This window comes from Eleutherodactylus coqui, chromosome 2 (assembly GCF_035609145.1).
Source record: "Eleutherodactylus coqui strain aEleCoq1 chromosome 2, aEleCoq1.hap1, whole genome shotgun sequence".
NCBI lineage: Eukaryota > Metazoa > Chordata > Amphibia > Anura > Eleutherodactylidae > Eleutherodactylus > Eleutherodactylus coqui.
Genome location: NC_089838.1, coordinates 175,823,492 through 175,844,131, shown reverse-complemented (window position 1 = coordinate 175,844,131; position 20,640 = coordinate 175,823,492). Strand labels below are relative to the sequence as shown.

The 20,640-nt window shown below is 47.4% G+C and overlaps 1 protein-coding gene across 2 annotated transcripts in view; it reads right to left on the bottom strand.

Moving 5' to 3' along the window:
• The window catches only part of NAPEPLD (N-acyl phosphatidylethanolamine phospholipase D), a 24,696-nt gene extending 12,425 nt beyond the window's left edge, over positions 1 to 12,271 (bottom strand). For both annotated transcript variants that reach the window (XM_066591981.1, XM_066591980.1), the window contains exons 1-3: positions 12,056 to 12,271; positions 4,842 to 5,151; positions 599 to 1,245 (exon numbers count right to left, since the gene is read on the bottom strand). In XM_066591981.1, the coding sequence (XP_066448078.1) occupies positions 599 to 1,245; positions 4,842 to 5,151; positions 12,056 to 12,264 (1,166 nt within the window). In that variant the 5' untranslated portion in view covers positions 12,265 to 12,271. The remainder of the gene's footprint in view (positions 1 to 598; positions 1,246 to 4,841; positions 5,152 to 12,055) is intronic.
• Between the last annotated feature and the right edge of the window lie 8,369 nt (positions 12,272 to 20,640).

Here is a 20,640-nt window from a genome sequence, read left to right as displayed (position 1 = left end):
GTGCTGTATACTGAACCTGTGGCAGAAATCTGATGGGGCGAGCTGTTGCAGATATCAATGATGCAGATTCTGCGTCAACAAGTCACTTTTATGAGATAGGAGTTTTTAAATCCACACCGCATGAAGTACATCACTGATTTCTATTGTAATCAACGGAACAGATTTTGGCATGGTAATTCTTACGGGACCCTCGAACATCATACGGGACCTTTAAATGCCGCTGTCAGAATTGACAGCGGCATTTAAAGGGTTAATAGCCACGATCGTCCGAACGGCCGATCGCAGCTATTGCCTGCAGGTGTCAGCTGTACTAAACAGCTGACGCCCGCACTGTATGCAGAGAGGACGCCCCGCAACCTCTTTGCATACATACTCCGACGCTCCTGGACGTAAATGTACGTCCTGGAGCGGGAAGGTGTTAACTAGTGTAGATTTGATGTAGAATCACAACTTTAGACCATATTACTGCTGTAGGTTTGTGATATTTAAGAGGGCAAGTAGAGTGTGATTGTGGGTCAGTTCCTTTAAGTATTGTGCATTTAGAAATACAGTTGTAGACACAGACACACTGACGCGCGCACACACAGACACCCCATACCTTGGTTCGTAGGCTCCTATAGGAATCGCAGCTACATCAAAAGGACCAAATCTTTTTCCAATTTGTTCAAATGCAGCACAATAACCAGTATCTCCTGCAAAATAAAACCTATTTGAAGGTCCAAGTACAGACCAGCTACCCCAGAGTACTTTGTTATCATCAAGTGGAGTCCTCTTACACCAGTGTTGACATGGGGTAAAAACAAAGGTCACCTCATCATGTCCAGGAACACAGTTTTGTTCCCACCAGTCCAGTTCTATCACATTTTCGCAGCCACAGCTCTGCATCCAGTTGAGAAGACCCAAAGGAACAAACCACCTCAACTCAGTACCAAAGCGATTATTAAGGCCCAATACTGTGCTGTAATCCAGATGATCGTAGTGGTTGTGGCTTATCACAACAGCATCTATTTTGGGAAGCTGCTCTACAGTGCAGGGAGACCCCCGAAACCGCCTTGGACCTGCAAAGCTAAGAGGAGAAGCCCTCTCACTGAAGATGGGATCAGTAAGAAATACCAAATCATCCATTTCCACCATGACTGACGCATGCCCCAACCAAGTGATCCTGATGCCATTTTTGGTTTTACCAGTAAGCTCAGGATGCTGTACAAAATAGGGTTCAATAATAGGAAGTTCTCTGTCAAGTTCCTAAAGAGAAAAAAAAAAAATGAAGATTATTATGCGTTTAACCATATTCAAGGGGTTAGTTTCAAATATATGCTTTAGCATAGTGTTGTAAATGTTGATATTTGAAGAGCTGCATAAATTAACAAAGTACAGAAGAATTTAAAGATGAAAATATTGCACGCTTTTAAAACTAGTGCCATATATGTTGAGAGATTGAAGGTGTCGGGGTAGCTCAGCCCCATCCACATCAAACAAGTTGTACTCACAGGCAGTCCTCACATAACGAGGAAAATCATGCACGATTTGAATGGGGTCATGCACAAGCAATTTTTATCCCCTGCATCACCTTGTACACTGTACGATGAGAGGTGAGGCTTCTCCATTGAAAATAATGAGAGAAACTCCGTAATCCTCCACCGTGGCCGTTAACGGCAGATCGTTACTTCCCCGTAGTGAGGAGAGGTGGTTTTGAGATAAAAACACCTCGCATCCACGGATAAATCTCATGTCAGCTAGTGCGATATCAGGCCAAGATATTGTACTATCCCGTGTGAAGTTAGCCTCCTAGTTGACAGCAGCACATCTCCACAAGTGAAAGAAGAATATGCGGCTGACAGCAGTGCAACAGTATGGTGGACCATCATATTAACCCTTTCCAATCCAATTTGTATCCTGGTTTTCCTAGGGGGCTTACTCTTTTTCTGCCGTTCTACAACGGCGCTATATGCTGGCTTAAGCCAGTACTGCATGAGGTGACACGTTGGATAGGCTCTGACAGCAGAGAGGCTGGCAATATACAGTATGAGAACCCCGACAGACGTCTTCCAACATCAGATCTGTACAGCCTTAAATTATAATGTCTTCAGACTTCAGACAGTGGATTGGAAAGGGTTTATGACTGTCCATCCTCCATTTTATCTGAGTTGGTCTGTGTGAAGGCTCATTACAAAGCCCAATCAGGTAGTGTAAAAGAAGCCCGAGGGCCCTTTTATACCGAACTACTATTGTTCATTTTTGCACGATTCAACAAATTACCTGAACAGCTTGTCATTCATTTTACGAAGGCATAAAAACCGACCGATAACCGGGCCATGTAAACAGGCAGTCACTCATCTATGAACGACTGCCTGATTACTGTGAGCAAGGGTGGGCAGCCAGAAGAGATCCCCTGCACACTCCTCCTCCATTCAGTGAGCGATCAGTGTGTGGAAGCACAGCAGCACCAATCTCTGGGACAACTGTCGGGTGCTTAAGCCATTCAGCGCTGTCCAGGGTAAAAGGACCCTAAAAGGACCTTCACACAGGACAAGATGTCCACAGGGTAGATTTTTAACTGTGGAATTTGTTCTGTGGCCAGTCTTGTGGAACGTGTGCGGATTTGGGATAACATTGTTAAGCAGAAGTGTCAGCGCTGACAACATTCTATCCCGTGTGAACAGTCTGTAAGGGTGAATTCAAAAGTCATTAATTTGATGCAAATTTCACCATTTTAATTTAAATCAAACTGAAGGGATAAAATCTGCAGCAGATCTACAACAAAATTCGTGACTTTAGAACACACCCCAAGACTGTACATATAAGCAGAAGGTATTTCCCCATACAGGGTAAAGCAAGTGTAGTGTCCACAGGAAAAATAAAAGGTTAATTATACAAAGCAAGATATACTTGATGTTTCATCTCCTATGGATCCAACACCTGATCGTTTGCTACACTTATGTAGTCGGTGCAATGCTCTGTGAGCTAAATACGACAGATTACTCTCCTATCCTGTAGTTTTCTGCAATGTCACAGTGTGGGTAAAACGCATCGTCTGTAGCAAGCTGTTCCAAAAGAGGATTACAGAGGCTGAACAGAAGAAGTTTTACAAACTCTTGATTGCAAGTAGAGTTAGGAGAGAACGGAGGGCTTGTCAATGGTTAATCGGCTGAAACAAACATAAAAGCGTAGTCAGCTTGTGCATGGAGCGCCACACCTCCAGGGGCCGATCCCAAACAGAAAACACCAGCACTGTGGTAAAGATCGCTCCTTTATTACACCGCATCAACTGATAAACACATGACTAACAGCAGGGAACGCGACAAAACCTCACCTGTGTCAGGACATGAAGAAACACAGGCTGACATATTTTAGATGCAGGCTGTGAATAATGCCGCTTTTACATGGGCCGCGTTATCTTACATTTCTTGCTTGCCCAAGCTGGTAGTGACATCACCACCTCATTTGCGCTCGCACAGCGTGTCTAGACCGCACAATTCTCGTTGAGAATCCTGCAGTTCTCATGCACTAATTATTCAGTGTTTCACAGTCCTATGTAAGGTCTGGACAACAGTTTCGCTCATTTTAACGATTTTTAGGATAATTGTTCAGTCTAAATGCAGCATAGAAAGCTTTCTGTCTGAAATGTTATCAGACAGACTTTGCTACAAAACCTCTCAAGTGTCAGCACATGGACATTGCCCTGCTGATGCTCATATGTCTTATCAGTTGATACAATTAAATGAAGCTATATTTACCATACTGCTGGCATTTACTGTGCTTGGAAATAGTTAATCAGTAACCAGCCTATTAAATGCTACTAGTAATTTGGGGCAGCATGGTGGCTCAGTAGTTAGCACTGTAGCCTTGCAGCACTGCTGTGCAAATCCAACTAAGGGCATAATCTGCATGGAGTTCGTATGTTCTCCCTGTGTTTGTGGGTTTCCTCCCACACTTAAAAAAAAAAAACCAAACCACATACTAATAAAGGTTAATGTATGGACCAGACCCAGTATCCATGGGTGCTCACAATGTAAGTGATGAGTCTGTGTACAGCGCTGCGGAATACACGTGTGCTATATAAATGAACAAAAAGTAAGTGATTTCTTGACAAATACAACCACCTATAACCTTTTTTCCTTTTTATTTCCATAATGTCAGGTAGGGTAAATGCACACAGGCAGAAATTCTGCGGTGGGATTTCCCGCAGAATTTCCACCCTTGCACACTGCCATAGGACTGCATTAGATAATGCAATCCTATGCAGACAATCGTGATTTGACTACATGAAAACTCGCGCAGTAAACAAGTCGCGGCATGTCTTATTTCTGCGCAAGCACAGGCCCGCACAGAAACGTCCAGAGTGGAGGAGACACCGGGAGGAGGTGAGCAATGTGCATGCGGGTCTCTGCAGGGGCACGGCTCACACCCCACTGCAAGAATTGTCACAGCGGGATCTGACCCAGCCGTCTGCATGAGGCCGTACTGTAGTCTAAAACAAATATCTGCAGAGATTACAGTGCTTCTATTTCCAAAGGAATAGTTAGAAAGATATTAAACAATATGCCCACTTCACCATTTAATTGCTCCAGTACATGTAAGAGATAAAGCCTTTGTCAATAGTCTAGTCTCCTATACAAACCTGCGTGTCTCCATAATGGACTCTATCATAGTCAACAGAGTCCGCCAGGTGCCTTTAGAGTCCATTATGTGGTTGTAACGGCAATGCCGTCATAGAAAGGAAGGGCATAAATTCCAACACAGATGTGAGATCAGACTAGGGTTTCTTTTTTTAATTTAGGTGTGACTTCTACAATAATCAACATATCTATCAGTATGGACAGAACGTGCACAGGAAGTACCTCTTTGGAACTTGGTATACTGCTGTTATTCTTCTCCGTTATAACCCATTTCACAACATTTCTAAGGGCAGGAGCCTTCCATGTAGGCCACGGGTTGCTGAATCTACCATTTTTGCCCCTCACTGACTTGGTGACATCTTCCTCTAATCGGACATCCAGCCTAAAGCTTTTTCTTGAAGAACGAGAAGAGTCACTACTTCTGGAGCTGCGAGTTGAGTTCTGACGCTTCCGTACCGTCTCTTTGGGGTACTGGTTAGCAGAGATTAAACACTCTTCATCCTTCTCCTCTTCTTCTAGTGGCTTTTGTAATCTGAGAGGAGACATTGATCACTTAGTATACATGTCAAAATTGGCATTAACATGTTGGTTGTTTCTACCACATGAACTATCACATGGCCAATCTGGAGGCCATTTTGAAATATTTTATTTAGTGGGAAGATAGAATTGCCAATGCAGTCTCAGGTCTCACCTACTACTGAGGTCACACCAGAACTTCATACAAATCCTTGTCATGACACTTTTTTTTTTTATTTTTACGGCATTTACCCAAAAAAGGGCCACATGTAAAAGACAAAAAAAAGCCAGCATTATTCTTTAGGTGGTACATGGTTTTTATTTTGTAAACAGCCTTTTTGGGTGGCTTTTTTCTTCATTCACACATTTTTAAACATTTGTTTCTTTAGTTTTTATGTCCTATTGGAGAAATCTATACAAAAGTGGAAGGAAAAAATTTTTTTTTAAAAAATGCCGCCCCCCCCCCCCCCCCCCCCCCAAAAAAAAAACACTAAGCCTACAGACGAGCAACCTAGGGGTAAAAAAAGGCATGTGCCAGTTAAAAAAATAAAAGCTGTCTGAAAAGCATTTGTGCAATATAGTTTAATTACACTTTGCACCAGGGCTGCTTGGGCTTGGTCATGAAGCAATGCAGTGTATAGCTGGAAATGGGGCATATGCTCTGGGCGCAGAGAGCTGCCAGCAAGTACACCTGATGCACGCGGGGCAGGGGAAGGGGGACACCGTACTGCTCTCTATGACGATCAGAGAGCACTCAGTAGCAGAGCTCTGCCCTGGTTGTCACATGCGTATCACACGGTGTGCGAGAGCCATGTGATGCATTAAAGGTCCCATTGAAATCAATGGGCAATGCGTTCCGAGGAACGCAAAAAAGCACGACATGCCGCAATACTGGAAAACATCGCTTGTGTGTATTACTCCAGTTGAAAGAATGGGTTCTTATTAGTGCGTCTTGTAATGCACAAATCCTGTGCGAGTTTCACGGCCGTGTGACAGCAACCTTATGGTTTGGTAATATCTGTGTGCTGCAGTACTTCTGGTATGTATTATAGCACCGGTAACAACTACTCACAAAGCTGCTGTGATGCTGCTGAGTATCAGGCATCGCCATCTGCTCATACCAGACCACTTGTTAAGCTGGTGGGTCATCTAGATCAGTGGTCCCCAACCTTTTTGGCACCAGGGACCGGCTTCAAGCAAGAACATTTTTACAAGGCCCGGCAGGGTTGGGCGGGACATGGGCGGGGCTTTGGTTATATGGGGTGGGGTTATGAAGGGGGTTGGGATTTAGTGCATACTCATTCAATTATGACATTTAGAATGTCCTGGCAGTACACACATAGGGCAGTATATAATCTATCCCCCCCCCCCCCAGCACACACATAGGGCAGCATATAATTTATCTCCCCCCCCCCAGTAATAGACAGCCCCACCAGTAATTTGCAGCCCCTCCCCCTGTAATAGGCAGCCCCCCCTCCCCCCAGTAACAGGCAGCCCCCCCTCCCCCCAGTAACAGGCAGCCCCACCCCCAAAGTAATTAGCAGCCCCCCAAACCCATATACTTACCTCCTCCTCGCTGTCAGCGTCGGTCCCTCTCTGCTTGCCCAGACGTCAGTGTGCAGCCCTGCACGCTTCCTCCCCTGCGGAACTAATGAGCAGGGGACTCAGGGAGGAGGATCCTGGTTGCACGCTGACGTCAGTGTGCGCCGAGACCAGCGCGATTACCAGTGGGGAGCTGCGGCACCCCAGCTGGTAATCGCTTCAGTGGTCAGCGGCGTCCGCACGCCGCGGGCCACATAGCACAAGGCAGCGGACCGGATTCGGCCCGCGGGCCTTGTGTTTAGAAGAAAAGTTCCGTGGACCGGCGCTAACCACCTAACGGCCCGGTGGTTGGGCACCCCTGATCTAGATGATATAGAGAACCGCAACAGACAAGAAATGGAAAACTATGAGAACCTCAGAAAAGATACTCCGTATAATGGGCCTGCTCTAGTCATGGCAGACCTCTCAGGCCATTCTTTACAATAAGGAGGGGAGGGGGGGGGGGGGGGGGGGAGATTTGGCATCCTCTACTGCTCCTCCTCACAAAGCGTGATCCCCCCCAGTGTTGAGATTTCCCATTTCAGCTATTGTCAAACTCAGCTGGCCATATAATTGCCTTCCCAATACAATGTTTGAGTGTAGCTGGACTGTTATCACTCAAACATTTCAGCTTCCTCCAAGTCAGACTGAGGCGGCCTTCACACGAGCAAAAAGAAAAACTGTGCAAGATTTGTGCGTTGCGAGCTGCACAAATACGAATCCCAATTATATTAGCGATTCCCCCCCAAGCATCACAGTGCGGGAAAGAAAAATATCGCAGCACGTCCCATCTTTGGGCGTTCCCTCGGAATGCCTTGCCCATTGTTTTCAATAGGGCTGGAAAAAGCACTGTACAGTGTTCGAGGTTTCCCATTGAAAACAATGGGAAACACTTGGCGCTAGAGGATCGCTACTTCCCTCAAGTGGTGCAAGGCGTTTGACTCAAAGACAACTTGCATCTACAGAGACATCGCACGTTACCGTGTGCAATATCAGGCCAAGTTTTACAACAAATTTGCAGTTTGGGGCTGTGATGTGAGGGCACGCAGGGAGATACAACACTGCGGTGCCATGCAGGAAAATCGGTTTACGTGTATGACTCAGTTAAAAGAACGGGGTTCACATTTGTGCATCTCACACAAATCGTGTGTGATTTGATCGCCCGTGTAAAGCCGGCCTCAGGGGGATTAAATGGTTTGGCCATTTTTAAATGAAGCTGGTTAGTAATTGCTTCTGTACATTAGTGCATGGGCAGAAGATCTGGACACAGGGGGAATGCTCCAATGAGGGGGCAGTCATGTCAACATACTATTCTTGGGTATGATGCATGTAAAATTACTCAGCGGGGTCTCTGGCATCTGATGTGTGAACATGCCCCAATTCACACTACATACGAGAAGCAAATAATGGAAGTGCTTTGTCAAAATGTTTAGGGAATAGCACAATTCTCTATTCTATCATTTATTGGAGAAAGGAAGACCCTTACAAATTCTGAAATAGAATATCTGTTGTCGCCCCTTGAGTTCGTCAACTGAAGACCAGTTTTATTTGGGGAAGAAAAAAAGAAGTTCCCAATGGCACAAACATACCTTTGATGCGACCGCTTCATAAATCCCTACACGGCCCAAGCTTCTGGTTAGAACATCCTTTAATAATTAATGGCACAATTTCCTCTGACTCAGCTTCTGAATTTTACAACACGTTTTAGCATCAAGGGTTCCTAAATCTATGAATAATTTACTGAAACTGGCATCCAACAATCACAAACAATGACAGCAACGCTGCACGGGGGAATGGCTGGCAGCGCACCATCGCAGCGTGTTCATTTAGGATTGTGTGGCAGTTTATTCTGTAAAACTACCAAAAAAAACAAAACACTGTTGGGCCGCTTTTATACGAGCCGCAGCAAGTTGTGTCAGATTCTCAGGCACGCAACACACATCGTCACCCCGCCCGTGTGCCGCACAACCTGCCAGACCCCGCCCGTGTGCCGCACAACCTGCCAGACCCCGCCCGTGTGCCGCACAACCTGCCAGACCCCGCCCGTGTGCCGCACAACCTGCCAGACCCCGCCCGTGTGCCGCACAACCTGCCAGACCCCGCCCGTGTGCCGCACAACCTGCCAGACCCCGCCCGTGTGCCGCACAACCTGCCAGACGCCACACCCTGCAGAGGCTGTTCTCACGGGAATCACACAATAGGACCCACTTCTGGTTTTCCGTCTCTCACCATCTATGTGAGAGGAAAAAGGCTTGTGTAAATTACCGCATTGGAAACAAGTTGTGTACTAGTGTGCAGTTTTATGGGCCATGGAGAATCTGTAGTGGGTCCCTCCTGCCCCGCAGACATGAGGGCTGAAAATAAGAATTACTCACCTCTCCGGACGCTCCGGATCTTCCCTCCGTCGCGGCCGGATCTTCTTTCTTCGGCTCAGCAGATGTGCTCGGCACGCCGACTGCGTGCGCCGGGCACATCTACCGGGCCGAAGAAAGAAGATCCAGCCGCGAAGACCCGTACCGTTTGGAGCAGGCGAGTTTAATTCAGGTGCGGGTCTCCCGCGGATCCGGACGGCTTCCATAGGCTTCAATAGAAGCCCGCGGGAGACCCGCACTAAAATGGAGCATGTCCAGATTTTTTCCTGCACACGGGACCCGCGCCTGCAGGGAAAAATGACATCCGCAGGTATTTAACTACCTGCAGGTGTCTAATGCATCCCTATGGGGCGCGGATCCGCGTGCAGGAAAACCGCTCCGGATTTTAATTCTTAATTTGCCCGTGGACATGAGGCCTAAAGGGTTACAACGTTGTCTACTGCATTTTAAGGGCAGAACTGTCTACCTTTTAGGCGACTTTCACATGGCCAAGAAAAAACGCACACAAGATTTATGCATTGTGAGACGCATGAATATGAATTTCTTTTGAAATTCGTGGCATGTCCTATCTTTGGGCGTTCCCTCAGAACACCTCGCTCATTGTTTTTAATGCGGCCGGATCTGCTTTTCTCTGCCCGGCACGCCGGCAGCGCACACCCTTTTTTTTTTTAAATCTCCCGCGTATCCATAGCACCGCACAATGACAGCTGCGGGGTGCCGCGGATCCGGATGGCTTACATTGACTTCAGTGGAAGCTGCAAGAGCAGTCCGTGTGGGAGATCCGCAGGAAAAATGGAGCATGCTGCGATTTCTTCCCCAAGTGTGACCTACAGACCAGGAGAAGAAAAAAAACAAAAAAAAAACAAAAAACCTCCACATGCATTTATTTGCCCGGCTGAGCACATATTACTGACATCTTTTCAAGTTGCAGGTACCCAAAAACCAGCTAGCAGCGCAAGGAACAGAAATGTAACAGTACGATTAGACAGCGCTTACTAGAACCCATTCCAGTGGTCGCGGGCATGCCTCTCCCGGCTTGCCGTATATGTAGCAGCAGCAGCATTGTCCCATGTAGGTCAATAGGGCACTTTCCTACACGGAGCGATTTATCGTTGGCTCACGCTGCCGTTTGTGAGGCGGACTCGTTCTCCCTGCTGTCCTGTCCTTCCCCGCTGCTTTCAGTTCTTCCATGTTTGCACCCGTTTGTACAGGGAGATAAGTCATTCACTGTACCAACAAGAACGACTAAATCATGGCTGTCTACACGCAACAACGTAGAAACTAGCAAACAATGATTTATGCCTGCGTAACATAAGCGCCCAGCTAACGACTCCTTGTTGTTGCCCAGTCGTCGGCTATGTTTACATTGAATTATTAGCGTAAGTTTGAAAAATCCAGCCATTTTTGAACGATAATCACTCTGTAAAAGCACTTAAAGCTGCAACAACCCGCACTGTGCAGCTAGACCGACAGTGTATGGAGCGGCGGGAACAGCGAGCCCCCGCACACACCTGGGTGGGGTGCAAGAGTCAGACTGCCACCAATCTAATATTGCTGACCCATCCTATACAGCGGTCCAGGAAACCCCTTTAAGGGCCCTTTTACATGGGCCATCAGCCTTTCCAGTGACTGCACAAGCACTGGCGTCACCGCAAAGGTAGTCAGCGCTCCTGCAGTGCTTTTACAATGAGTCCTGCCGGCGGCTCGCGGGCTCCTCGCTCCTGCCTCCCATGGGAAGCGCTGTGCGGGGGGCGGTCACACAGGACGAGGAGCCAGCAGGCGCTAATAAGGTTGTTTAAGCTGAGAGAAAAGTCAGCTTAAACAACCGCTAATGACAAGGGAGCGATAGTTTCGTTTTCACACGTAACGGTTATCGTTCACTTTCACTTGAGTGATAATAGCGTGTAGAAGGGCCTTCAGGACCCTCCCACTGCGTTTGTTGTTGGAGAGCTCCCATCTTGGACACCATGACATCAGGCGTTCAGAACGGTGACACTGCAGCCTCTGATTGGTTGCAGCAGTCACATGATATTCAGGGACATCCTTTTCAACACCACCAAGATGTCGGTGGGGCTACAGTGCTGGCGGAGGGCGGGTCAGCACAGCTGGTGGTATAGGGGGAGTGCTGTCTGCTAACCTGACAACCCCTTTAACTGACATGAAAGCAATGGAGTCCATCTGCTACGGTTCAGTCAGGTCTGTCAGGCTTCAGCGTGTTGCACCCTTCGTGCTCCTGTAGCAGACCTCCCATGGGGGGCGCTGATCATCACACAGCCAAAGCGGATCGTACGACCACAAAATATCAGGTTTACGCCTCATGTCCACGGGCGGGTGTGATTTGTGGAAGAACCGCTCTTTAGGCGGCCGATAGGGAAGCAGGGGCGCCCGCACCGCAATTCATAAATGTGGATTTGTTTTCCAGATTTGGCATGCAGAGAACAAGTTGCGGCACGCTCCATTTTAGGGCGGATTCCGTGCAGATGGTTTCCATTGAAGTTAACAGAAGGCATCGGATCCACAACGTCACGGGGAAGCACGAGTTTAAAGGAAAAGAAGAAAAAATAAATAATCTTGTGCAGTACAGAATATAGAAGACTCCCGTGGAGCCATAATTGTTACAGCCAGCGGACACAACTTCTGAAGCCCACCACAACCACTACTCCACGGGGTCCGGCAGCTGGTGACAGAGCAAAGAGTGGGGTTCAGCAGGAGAAGCAGCACCAGGTGTCTAATGGCCGCTCATCCCATTTCCTGAAACTGAAGTTGTGGGAAATAGCTGACAACTTCCTAGATCAGGACCTTGGTCCCTGCACAGCGCACCGCAGGTGCACGCACATACATACATACATACATACATACATACATGCATGCATGCATGCAGCCAGCGCACTGCTGCCGCACAGGACATGGCCGCTCAGCGCGCACACATGGCAGCACTCCGGTACACACCGTGCACTGACAGCTCACCTGTCCGTCTCCAGCCCGTCTGCCGCCATCCCCGTCTCTGCAATGAGGGGACCCCGCTGACCCGCCGCTCTTCTCTGCAGAGCAGGGCACAAGTCCGTGCCGGGCCTGCGTCCCTGGAAGGCGCTGTACGTGCGGTGCCTGCCGGTAGCTGCGGCTGCAGGGGGCACCACAGCGAGAAACCGCAAGCAGCTCCTCCTCACTATCACCATATCCTGCGGACCGCCTCCCTCATCAGCGGGCACGGGGAGCTGGCCCCGCCCGGCGGTGGGAGGAGCCAGCCTACCATGTTGTACAGCGGCTCTAGAACTTGTGGAGGAAGCATCCGCGGCAATGTACAGCATACAGTCACAGTGTCTTCCCACCAGTGACTGGCACAGTGCCCACTTCAGTCACAGTGCTCAGCACTACCAGCCTCCTTGTCTTCCCTCCAGTGACTGGCACAGTGCACCCATAACACTGCCAGCCAAACCACAAGGTTTTCTCAAGGGAGGAATATTGCGCTATATGGAAAAATCCGCCCTGAAATCCTCATGTAAAAACCGTGGATTTTCATGCAGAATTGAATGTGGCATATATCTGCTGGCAATTCTATGTCAAACTCCACATGTTAGAGCTGCAGATTTGGCCAGAATCTCCCACGACATCCTGCGGAATAATCCCATGTGACGGCTCCCTGGGTTCACACAGGACCGAGATCTCGCGGAATGTCCGCAGCCTGACCGCATGGAGATTCTGTGAGATTTCCGCAGTGAAGAGCTGCTTCAAAACCCACGCCATTTGGTGCAGGTTTGTAAGCGGCTTTTTAGCCTGTAGTTCGCTGTGGATATCTCTCAGGATAGAGAAAAGAGACCGCAGCAGAAACGGCGCCAAAATTGACACATCGCAGATTTGAATTCTGCCCTGCATGTCAGTTTTCGTGCGACTTGTCCGCAGTGGACTGTCAGCAGGGTGTGAACGGGATTTTTGCACATCTCATCCACTTTGCTGCTTAGTCTCAGTTTTAAAAATGCAGCAGAATTTCTGTTCGGGGGATCTGCACGAAAATTGCGTGGCAATTCTGCCCCCTATGAACCCAGCCTAACGGTATGTTCACACAAGGTGGATTTGCTGCAGATGTTCGTCTGTGGAAAGTGCGCACCAAATACTGCAGATTGGGGGGGGGGGATTTGTATCGGATTTGACTCCTGCAAATGAGGGGATGCAATATACTGCGCAGTCCACTTCCTTGGAACAGCCTAAGGTCGCTTTCACCCGGCCCAGAAAATTGTGCAATGCAAGATTTACAAATCTCGCACGAATATGAAACACGTTCCATTGAATGCGGTCATATACATGAGCAATTTTTTCCCCCGATCACATAGGAAAAAAATTGCGCCCTGTGCTATCTTTGGGAGTTCCCTCGGAACACCTCACCCAATTGTTTTCAATGGGGTGGGAAAAAACAGGCGAGTGCGATGCAAGGTTTCTCAATAAAAACAACTTGTCAATCCTCCGGTGCGACTGAAAGCTGCGTTGCAGAATTGCTACTTTTTTTTTAGCGAAAAAAATCACAAAAATGCTGGCTATTGTTTTTTAGCAGAAAAAACTAATTTAGTACTGCTGGAGTTCTAAGGTCTGAATCTGACCTTGATGGGGATTTGAACCTGGGATGCCATCACAACAAGGCTGTAGTGCTAAACCTCTGGGCTGCCACCACCTCCACTACTGTTCAAATTAGAGAGCACGATTTTTACTCCAATTGATTTTAACCCATTAAGGACCAAGCACAGTAAATATACGGCACTTGGTCCTGGGCTTTAATCCTGGCCGATAGAAAAAATATGACGTGGGATTAAGGCCCGCCGCGGATTCTCTATGGAGAATCCGGCAGCGGGTCCCTCCTTTCCCGGGGACACGAGGCTGAAAATAAAATGAAACTCACCTGTCCGGACGCTGCAGATCTTCCCTCTGTCGCGGCCGGATCTTCTTTCTTCGGCCTGGCAGATGTGCTTGGCACGCCGGCAGCGTGCCGCGCGCATGCGCCGGGCACACCCGCCGGGCCGAAGAAAAAAGATCCAGCCACGACGGAGGGAAGATCTGCAGCATCCGGACAGGTAAGTTTTAATTCATGTATGGGTGTTCCGCGGATCCGGACGGCTTCCATAGGCTTCAATAGAAGCCTGCGGGAGCCGTCCCCGCGGGAGACCCGCACGAAAATGGTGCATCTCGCGGGTTTTTCCCGCACGCGGATCCGCGCCTGACAGGAAAAATGACATCCGCAGGTATTTAACCACCTGCAGGTGTCCAATGCATCCCTATGGGTTGCGGATCCGCATGCGGGGAAAAACGCTGCGGATTTTTATCCCGTGGACATGAGGCCTTAAGGTTCTACTCCTGCAATCAAGCAGGAACAGGTTGGGTATTTGGTTGTCAGACACATCTGAGGACCTGGAGGAGTAGGGAGAAGCGGTTTCGGTACTAGTGTAATAGGTCTATGGGTGGCAACATGGGTTGGACAGGATCAGTGACAGGGAATGGCTACGTCACATTCCCAGCTGCAGATTGGTTGCCGGCACCGCTGGAGTAGTACCCACACAGGCACTTACCTCCGGCAGCTTCGTCTCCAAAGCTTCTAAAGCCACTCCTCCGATCCCCACTCTGCTGCCTGAAGCACCCGACAAGCTGTGTGATAGACATGATGATTAGTCAGTGTAAAATGTCTATTGATTTGTACTAAACTAGATGTATTACGCAGCTGTAGTGACTTTAACTCTTAGAGGCTAATGACTGCATAATTTCATTATAGTAATTGCTGGACAATGACATGGTGAAAAGATGTGTGTTTTGTGACTTCAGCCTAATGTGGAACTCTGCTGCATAAGGAAAGAGTTAAATCACAGTGTTATATGTTCATGCTTGTGTTCATCTTGAGTGTTTTCCCAGTCCTTCCCCATCCCCCACACAGAATCTTCTTCAACAAAGAGATACTTACTTTCAGTTTCAGTTTTGGCCACATGTTGTTAAGACAAAGGCTCCTATTTGAGAGAGGTGGGGAGAGGGGGAGGCGGGGAATTCTATATAACCCAGCGAATAAGAATATATATATGTTACTGATGTAATCTGTTGCACGCCCATTAAAGGGCAGGTGTTATGCTTTACAATAAAAGGGGCTGTCTGGGTGTTTCTCTCCCGAGAGCCATTTTGGATATGAGACTGATAACTTGTGTCTGATCTGGTCGATGATGTGTGCACACTATACAATTTGGAAGCTACAGAATACCCTGAAACCTGCTGGAGAAAACCATATTGTAGCTCAGTGGCGTTCCTGGGTGCGCGGGTGGATCTGTGAAGTCAGAGCCTGGAACGTATAGAGACCGGCAGATAGCACGCGGAACTCAGGGGCCCAAAAATCTACAGAACACGGTAAGATTGCTTTATTTTAATCTACCTGTGTCAAGCTGATTTCCAACTGCTAATCTGCCTGTATCTGATCCAGACTAGACCTTCACTGAAAGGCAGGTAACAACTCTAGTTCTGTCCACCCGTTTACCACCATGTTACCTGTCTAGGGGTATTTTGTATGCTGTGGCTGTTGTGTCTGAGACGGTTAAAGATTGTGTATACAAGACCAAGAGACAAATTCTGTGAGGGTTAATGTGTCAGAAGGGCGGACTTGGCTGTTTAAGTCTGAGGGAGCACGCCAGAGACACTTACTCCTAGGTAACTAGCGTGAGGTTAGGAAAATTTATGATACGCGTATGCACCTGTATGATTGAGCGTGTTATGTTCTCATATGTGGAAAGGTATATACGCGGGAATTATAGCCGTTATTTGTGACGGCTGACGTCTCCGGATATTGTTGAGGTCTTTAGTCACTGAATATAATCGTCAGTCTCTGTGTATAGCTAAATGTCCTGTCCCAAATGTGTGCAGGCAGTGCTGTTGGGGATTACTAGTGGAGGGTGGGCTGTCGCAAAGGTAGGTGAGCCATATACCTTGAGCCGTTGTGGGTATTCTCCAGTAATCCCGTCTGTACCGTCTGTTCGGTGTTATAGAATTAATGTGCATTGTGATCTGAGTGGGAAAGAGGGGTTATATTGGAAGGATTTGAAGAAAGCAGATTTTACAAGAGGAACACTACTGTGTCCAGAAACTTCGGATAGGATAGACTTGGTAGGTAGAATAGAGTTGAGCAGATTGAGAAGGTTAGGCATAGACGCAGGTTGTTTAGAGAATGGGGAGCAAAGTGAGCAAGGACAAAGACCATAGAGCTTGTGATTTGGTTGCAGAAAGGAGGGAGCAGAGTTTGCTGAACAATGGGAAAGGATCAGGAAAAGTTGCAGAAAGAAATGTCGGGTTATGGACAGATAAGCAGAAAGAAAGGTGTATTAGATTGCTAGGAGAAGGTATAATGTAGGAAAGAGATTCAAGATGAGAATCATGAACAATGTAATGCCTTTTTGTTGACTACAGCCCCTCCCTATAATGGCGGCCGCACTTGCAATGTTTCTGCAGCAAGTGTGGTGAGCTCTGCCCCCACCCTGAAATTATTTCCCCCCATGTGCTCACTTTCAGGGTGTGTGATGTTACTTCCGGCCATTCCAGTCCGGGATAGGACTAAGCCCCGCCCCTTCCTCCTCCAGCAGCCATCTTGCCTCACCTGGGAAATTTGTAGCCCCACCCCTTTCTGCCTCTGGCGGCCATTTTGCTGCACTTGGGAGGCCTATATTCCCCAATGCCACTGTATCCAGTGCTAACCTCATGATTGTCTGAAGTAAGGTTTTGTTTGACCGGACTTTGTTACACCCCAAGATGTGGCCACTTTGGATGTGTGATAAGTTCAGGGAAACAAACCTTTGTGAATATGCAGCTTGGGACATAGTAGATGACTAAGCTGGTTTATAGTGTATGGAAGATTGGCGTTGATGCATGGGGGACAGAGGCCAGGGATCCATGACAGAGGACTCCTTCTCATGGTGTGTTCCCAGGGGCTCTGTTTTCCACTGCCTGCTTCTCCAATGGATGTTCAGACAGATGATTACGGAAGGCTCCTACAGATGGAATAATTTCCCTATAGTTACCCAGCAAACTTTTTCACGCAATTTGATGAAGTAATTTTACTTTTTATGTGAGAAAGAGGGACTAAATTGCCCAGAGTAGGATGTTAATTCATCCGTATTCTTTAGTTTTTTCCTTAAGTCTTTTGTATATTCTAGTGTCAGTCTACACTGAAGCTATAATTATATTCCGACAGGAGAGTGAAAGTTAAACGCTGGACGTTCCCTGAAATACTATTACACTGGGTGATGTAAAATTTTACTTGTGTTGCGCCCCCTTGTGTTAAAAAATGCTAACTGCGACCTGAAAAAAAAACTTTTTAAGGAGATTTTCGCTCAGACTTCGCTGCGTACAATGTCACCTTAACCTACAAAGTGCTTGTTTTTGTGCCTCTTGGTTTCCTTTGTCAACGTTGTACTAGTTTGAACGCGATTACTCTTTTTCCATTGAGTATTCTGGTTCAAAAGGGGGGAGGCATAGGTGATCTGGGTCATAGATGATCTAGGTGTTGTAGATCAGCTATTGGGTTTAAAAAAAAAAAATGATTTTGTGCTACAAGATTCCGAGCCATGTGAAATAGAATATCAACACGATTATTTAGTACTAATACAGTAAGAAACTGCAGGTATGCAAACAGTTACCGGAATCTCTGTTGATAATGCATATGTTGAGCTTTTTGCAGATGGTACCAGGGTGAGGATTGATGACTCCACATCGGATATGCAGTGGTCACACAACAAGATGTCCTAGAAGCAGAAGCTCTGCCTCCGCATGTCTCAGCACAAGAAGCGGAACTGAAGGCCCTCACTGAGGCATGTAGAGTGGCGAGAGGTAAGACGGCAACCATTTACACTGACTCCTGGTATGCATTTGGCATAGCTCATGATTACAGCCCAATATGGAACGCCGGACAGTTTTTACCTTAGCAGGACAACCAATTGAGAATGGTGCAGCGGTGCAGAGTCTCATGGAGGCCCTACTTCTACCTGACAAAGTTGAGAGTTCGCACCGATTCCTACACTGGAGAAGCGAGAGACGACACCTCGCCAACAGCACAGCAAAAGCAGCGGCCGTCAAGCCGTGGAAGAAAGAAGAAAGATACTGACAGCATGAGTCAGTGGTAAAAACTTTGGACATTGACAAAATTTGGACTTTGATATGCTAAAGACTTTTACAGTTACAAGCCAGCAAGGAAGGAAAGAATAAATGGACTAATATGGGAGCAGCAGAAACAGGACAGCGTGTGGTGAACAGTCAACAGCACTTGCCCACCACAGTTCCTGTATCCCATGATGGCCCAGCTGATGGACGGAAAGACCCACCTAGTAAAGCAGCAATGACGTCGACGCTTGAAAGAGGACGGGCGACTTGTGGGTTCTCTGTAGCTGCTGCATCATTTGTCCAGTTTAGCATGATCTATGCCATAGGTGAGTCAGGGCAGAAGTAAATTTGCCACATCACACTTGCCGGGACCACTCTACCCATTTCAGGGATTGCAAATTGACTACGTTCAGCTCCCACTTGTTGGGAAGTATGAATACGTGCTTGTTGTTGTTGATGTCTTTGCAGGTTGGAGGCCGACCCTGTTACCAAGGCAAACAAGTAGGTAACCGCAAAGAAGCTCATGAACGAGGTAAACTGTGAATATGGGGTACCAGAAGTGATTCAGAGTCAGACAGAGGTATAAACTTCGCAGGTGAATGTAACATGTCATGTCTGCTCTGGGTGTATCCCAGGCCTTTTACATGCTCTACTACCTTTAGAGTAGTGGAAAGGTGGAGAGACGTAGTGGCACGCTAAAAAGTAAGTTACTTAAAAATGACGCCACTCTGAAAAGACTGTCATTCAATAGCCCTATTCAGTGTTAGATATGAACCCAGAGGGGATCATGGATTATCTCCCTACGAGATTGTTTGGGCTAGCCCCAAGGCTAGGTTGCTACTATCCTCAGTAGTTACAATTACAATCTGATGTGTTGACTAAGTATGTGATTTCCGTTGTTAAAGCACTAATCAAAGCCTATGCACAGGTGTTCTCTTCCAGACTCAGAGGCAGACACTGGGACACATATCTTGCAGCCTGGGGATTGGGTGTGCGTCAAGAAGTTCCTCAGGAAACACCCGCTTGAGCCCCGATTTGATGGCCCCTACCAGGTGCTTCTGACTACTGCCACAGCTGTGAAACTAGCCGAAAGACTTACATGGATCCATGCTTCATACTGTAAGAAAGCTTCAGATCCGGGAGACCAGTCTTAGTTGTGCCAAGGACATTACTCTGGTTAGGGCTAGTGAGAGAGAAGGGTGGCAACTGTAATCCTTAGTCGGAAGAATATGAGGGTATGGTTACCTTCTGGTATAACTCGTCCAATGAACAAGTAGCCGCATATTCCTTCGACTATTGTACTGTGGTCCCGTGTCTAGGCGCAAGATCTCACCGCAGGCCAGTTTTAGCCCAGTCCGGCTGGTTATATGACTTATATACCCGGGGAATACAATATGTTTGCGCCACTGATAACGTCTGGGGAGAAGACTGCTGTTATTGGGGATTAGTGGGATGGAACGCAGGAACAGACTAGTCCTATAAACCACGAAGTGCCTTAAATAAGAAAGATAAAAGCGGGAAATCCCTAATTAGTCGTATAGCCCTCCTTGAGAATAATAAGGACAGCAGGTATTGGAAGGCTGAACTTAGTATGTTGCTTGGTTTTAATGCGGTTTTTACATTAACCATGGGTAGAGGACCCGCCTGGAGGGTACTTGGACAGGGGAGTGTGCCTTAGTAAAGCCCTTATGCTCCTCCACATCCTGTCAGACAGCATTGAGGATAATGAGGTTACCCCCAATAGTTACTTTATCTCGATCCAACTCTGCTGTGTTCTGTAGTTATCCTGTCATGTTGGTCTATCCTTGTTTTCCGCATAGGTACGGCGGTTCCTTCCAGTCTTGTCACTAGGTAGTGTAGGGTCAGTGTCGGCGGCCTGGACGTGTCCACCTTTGGAGCTATCTCCAGGAGGGACATTGGTGTGGGTGAAGATTAGGGAGTCCCATGCCGTGCATACCTGTGCACACTACTAGTATTGTAACATTATACTAGAGCGAGAAGAGAGACTCCTGGTGGTAGTTTTGATCTACACGTGTACATTGACGTCATAGGGTAGCCAAGGGGGGTACCTGACGAGTTTTAAAATTAGAGACCAAGTTAAAACTAGATTCGAGTCCATTTTCCTGATCATTAGCGTAAATAAAATGTTGACTGGATTAATTATGTTTATTATAATTAGCAGCGGTTTATAAATTATATTAGAGACGCCTTATAGGGACTAGTCGACCAATAGGACCTACCTCGACTATGACTTTTCAAAATAGAATGGCCTTAGATATGATTTTAGCTAAAAAGGGGAGTGTCTGTAAGATGATAGGGGAGACTTGTTGTACCTACATACCAGACAACACGTGACCCGCGGGTAAAGACGCAGTTGCCATTAAAGAAGCTGACCGCACTAACTAAAAAGAGCTAACCTTTGGGACCAGTACTCGCCATGGATGAGC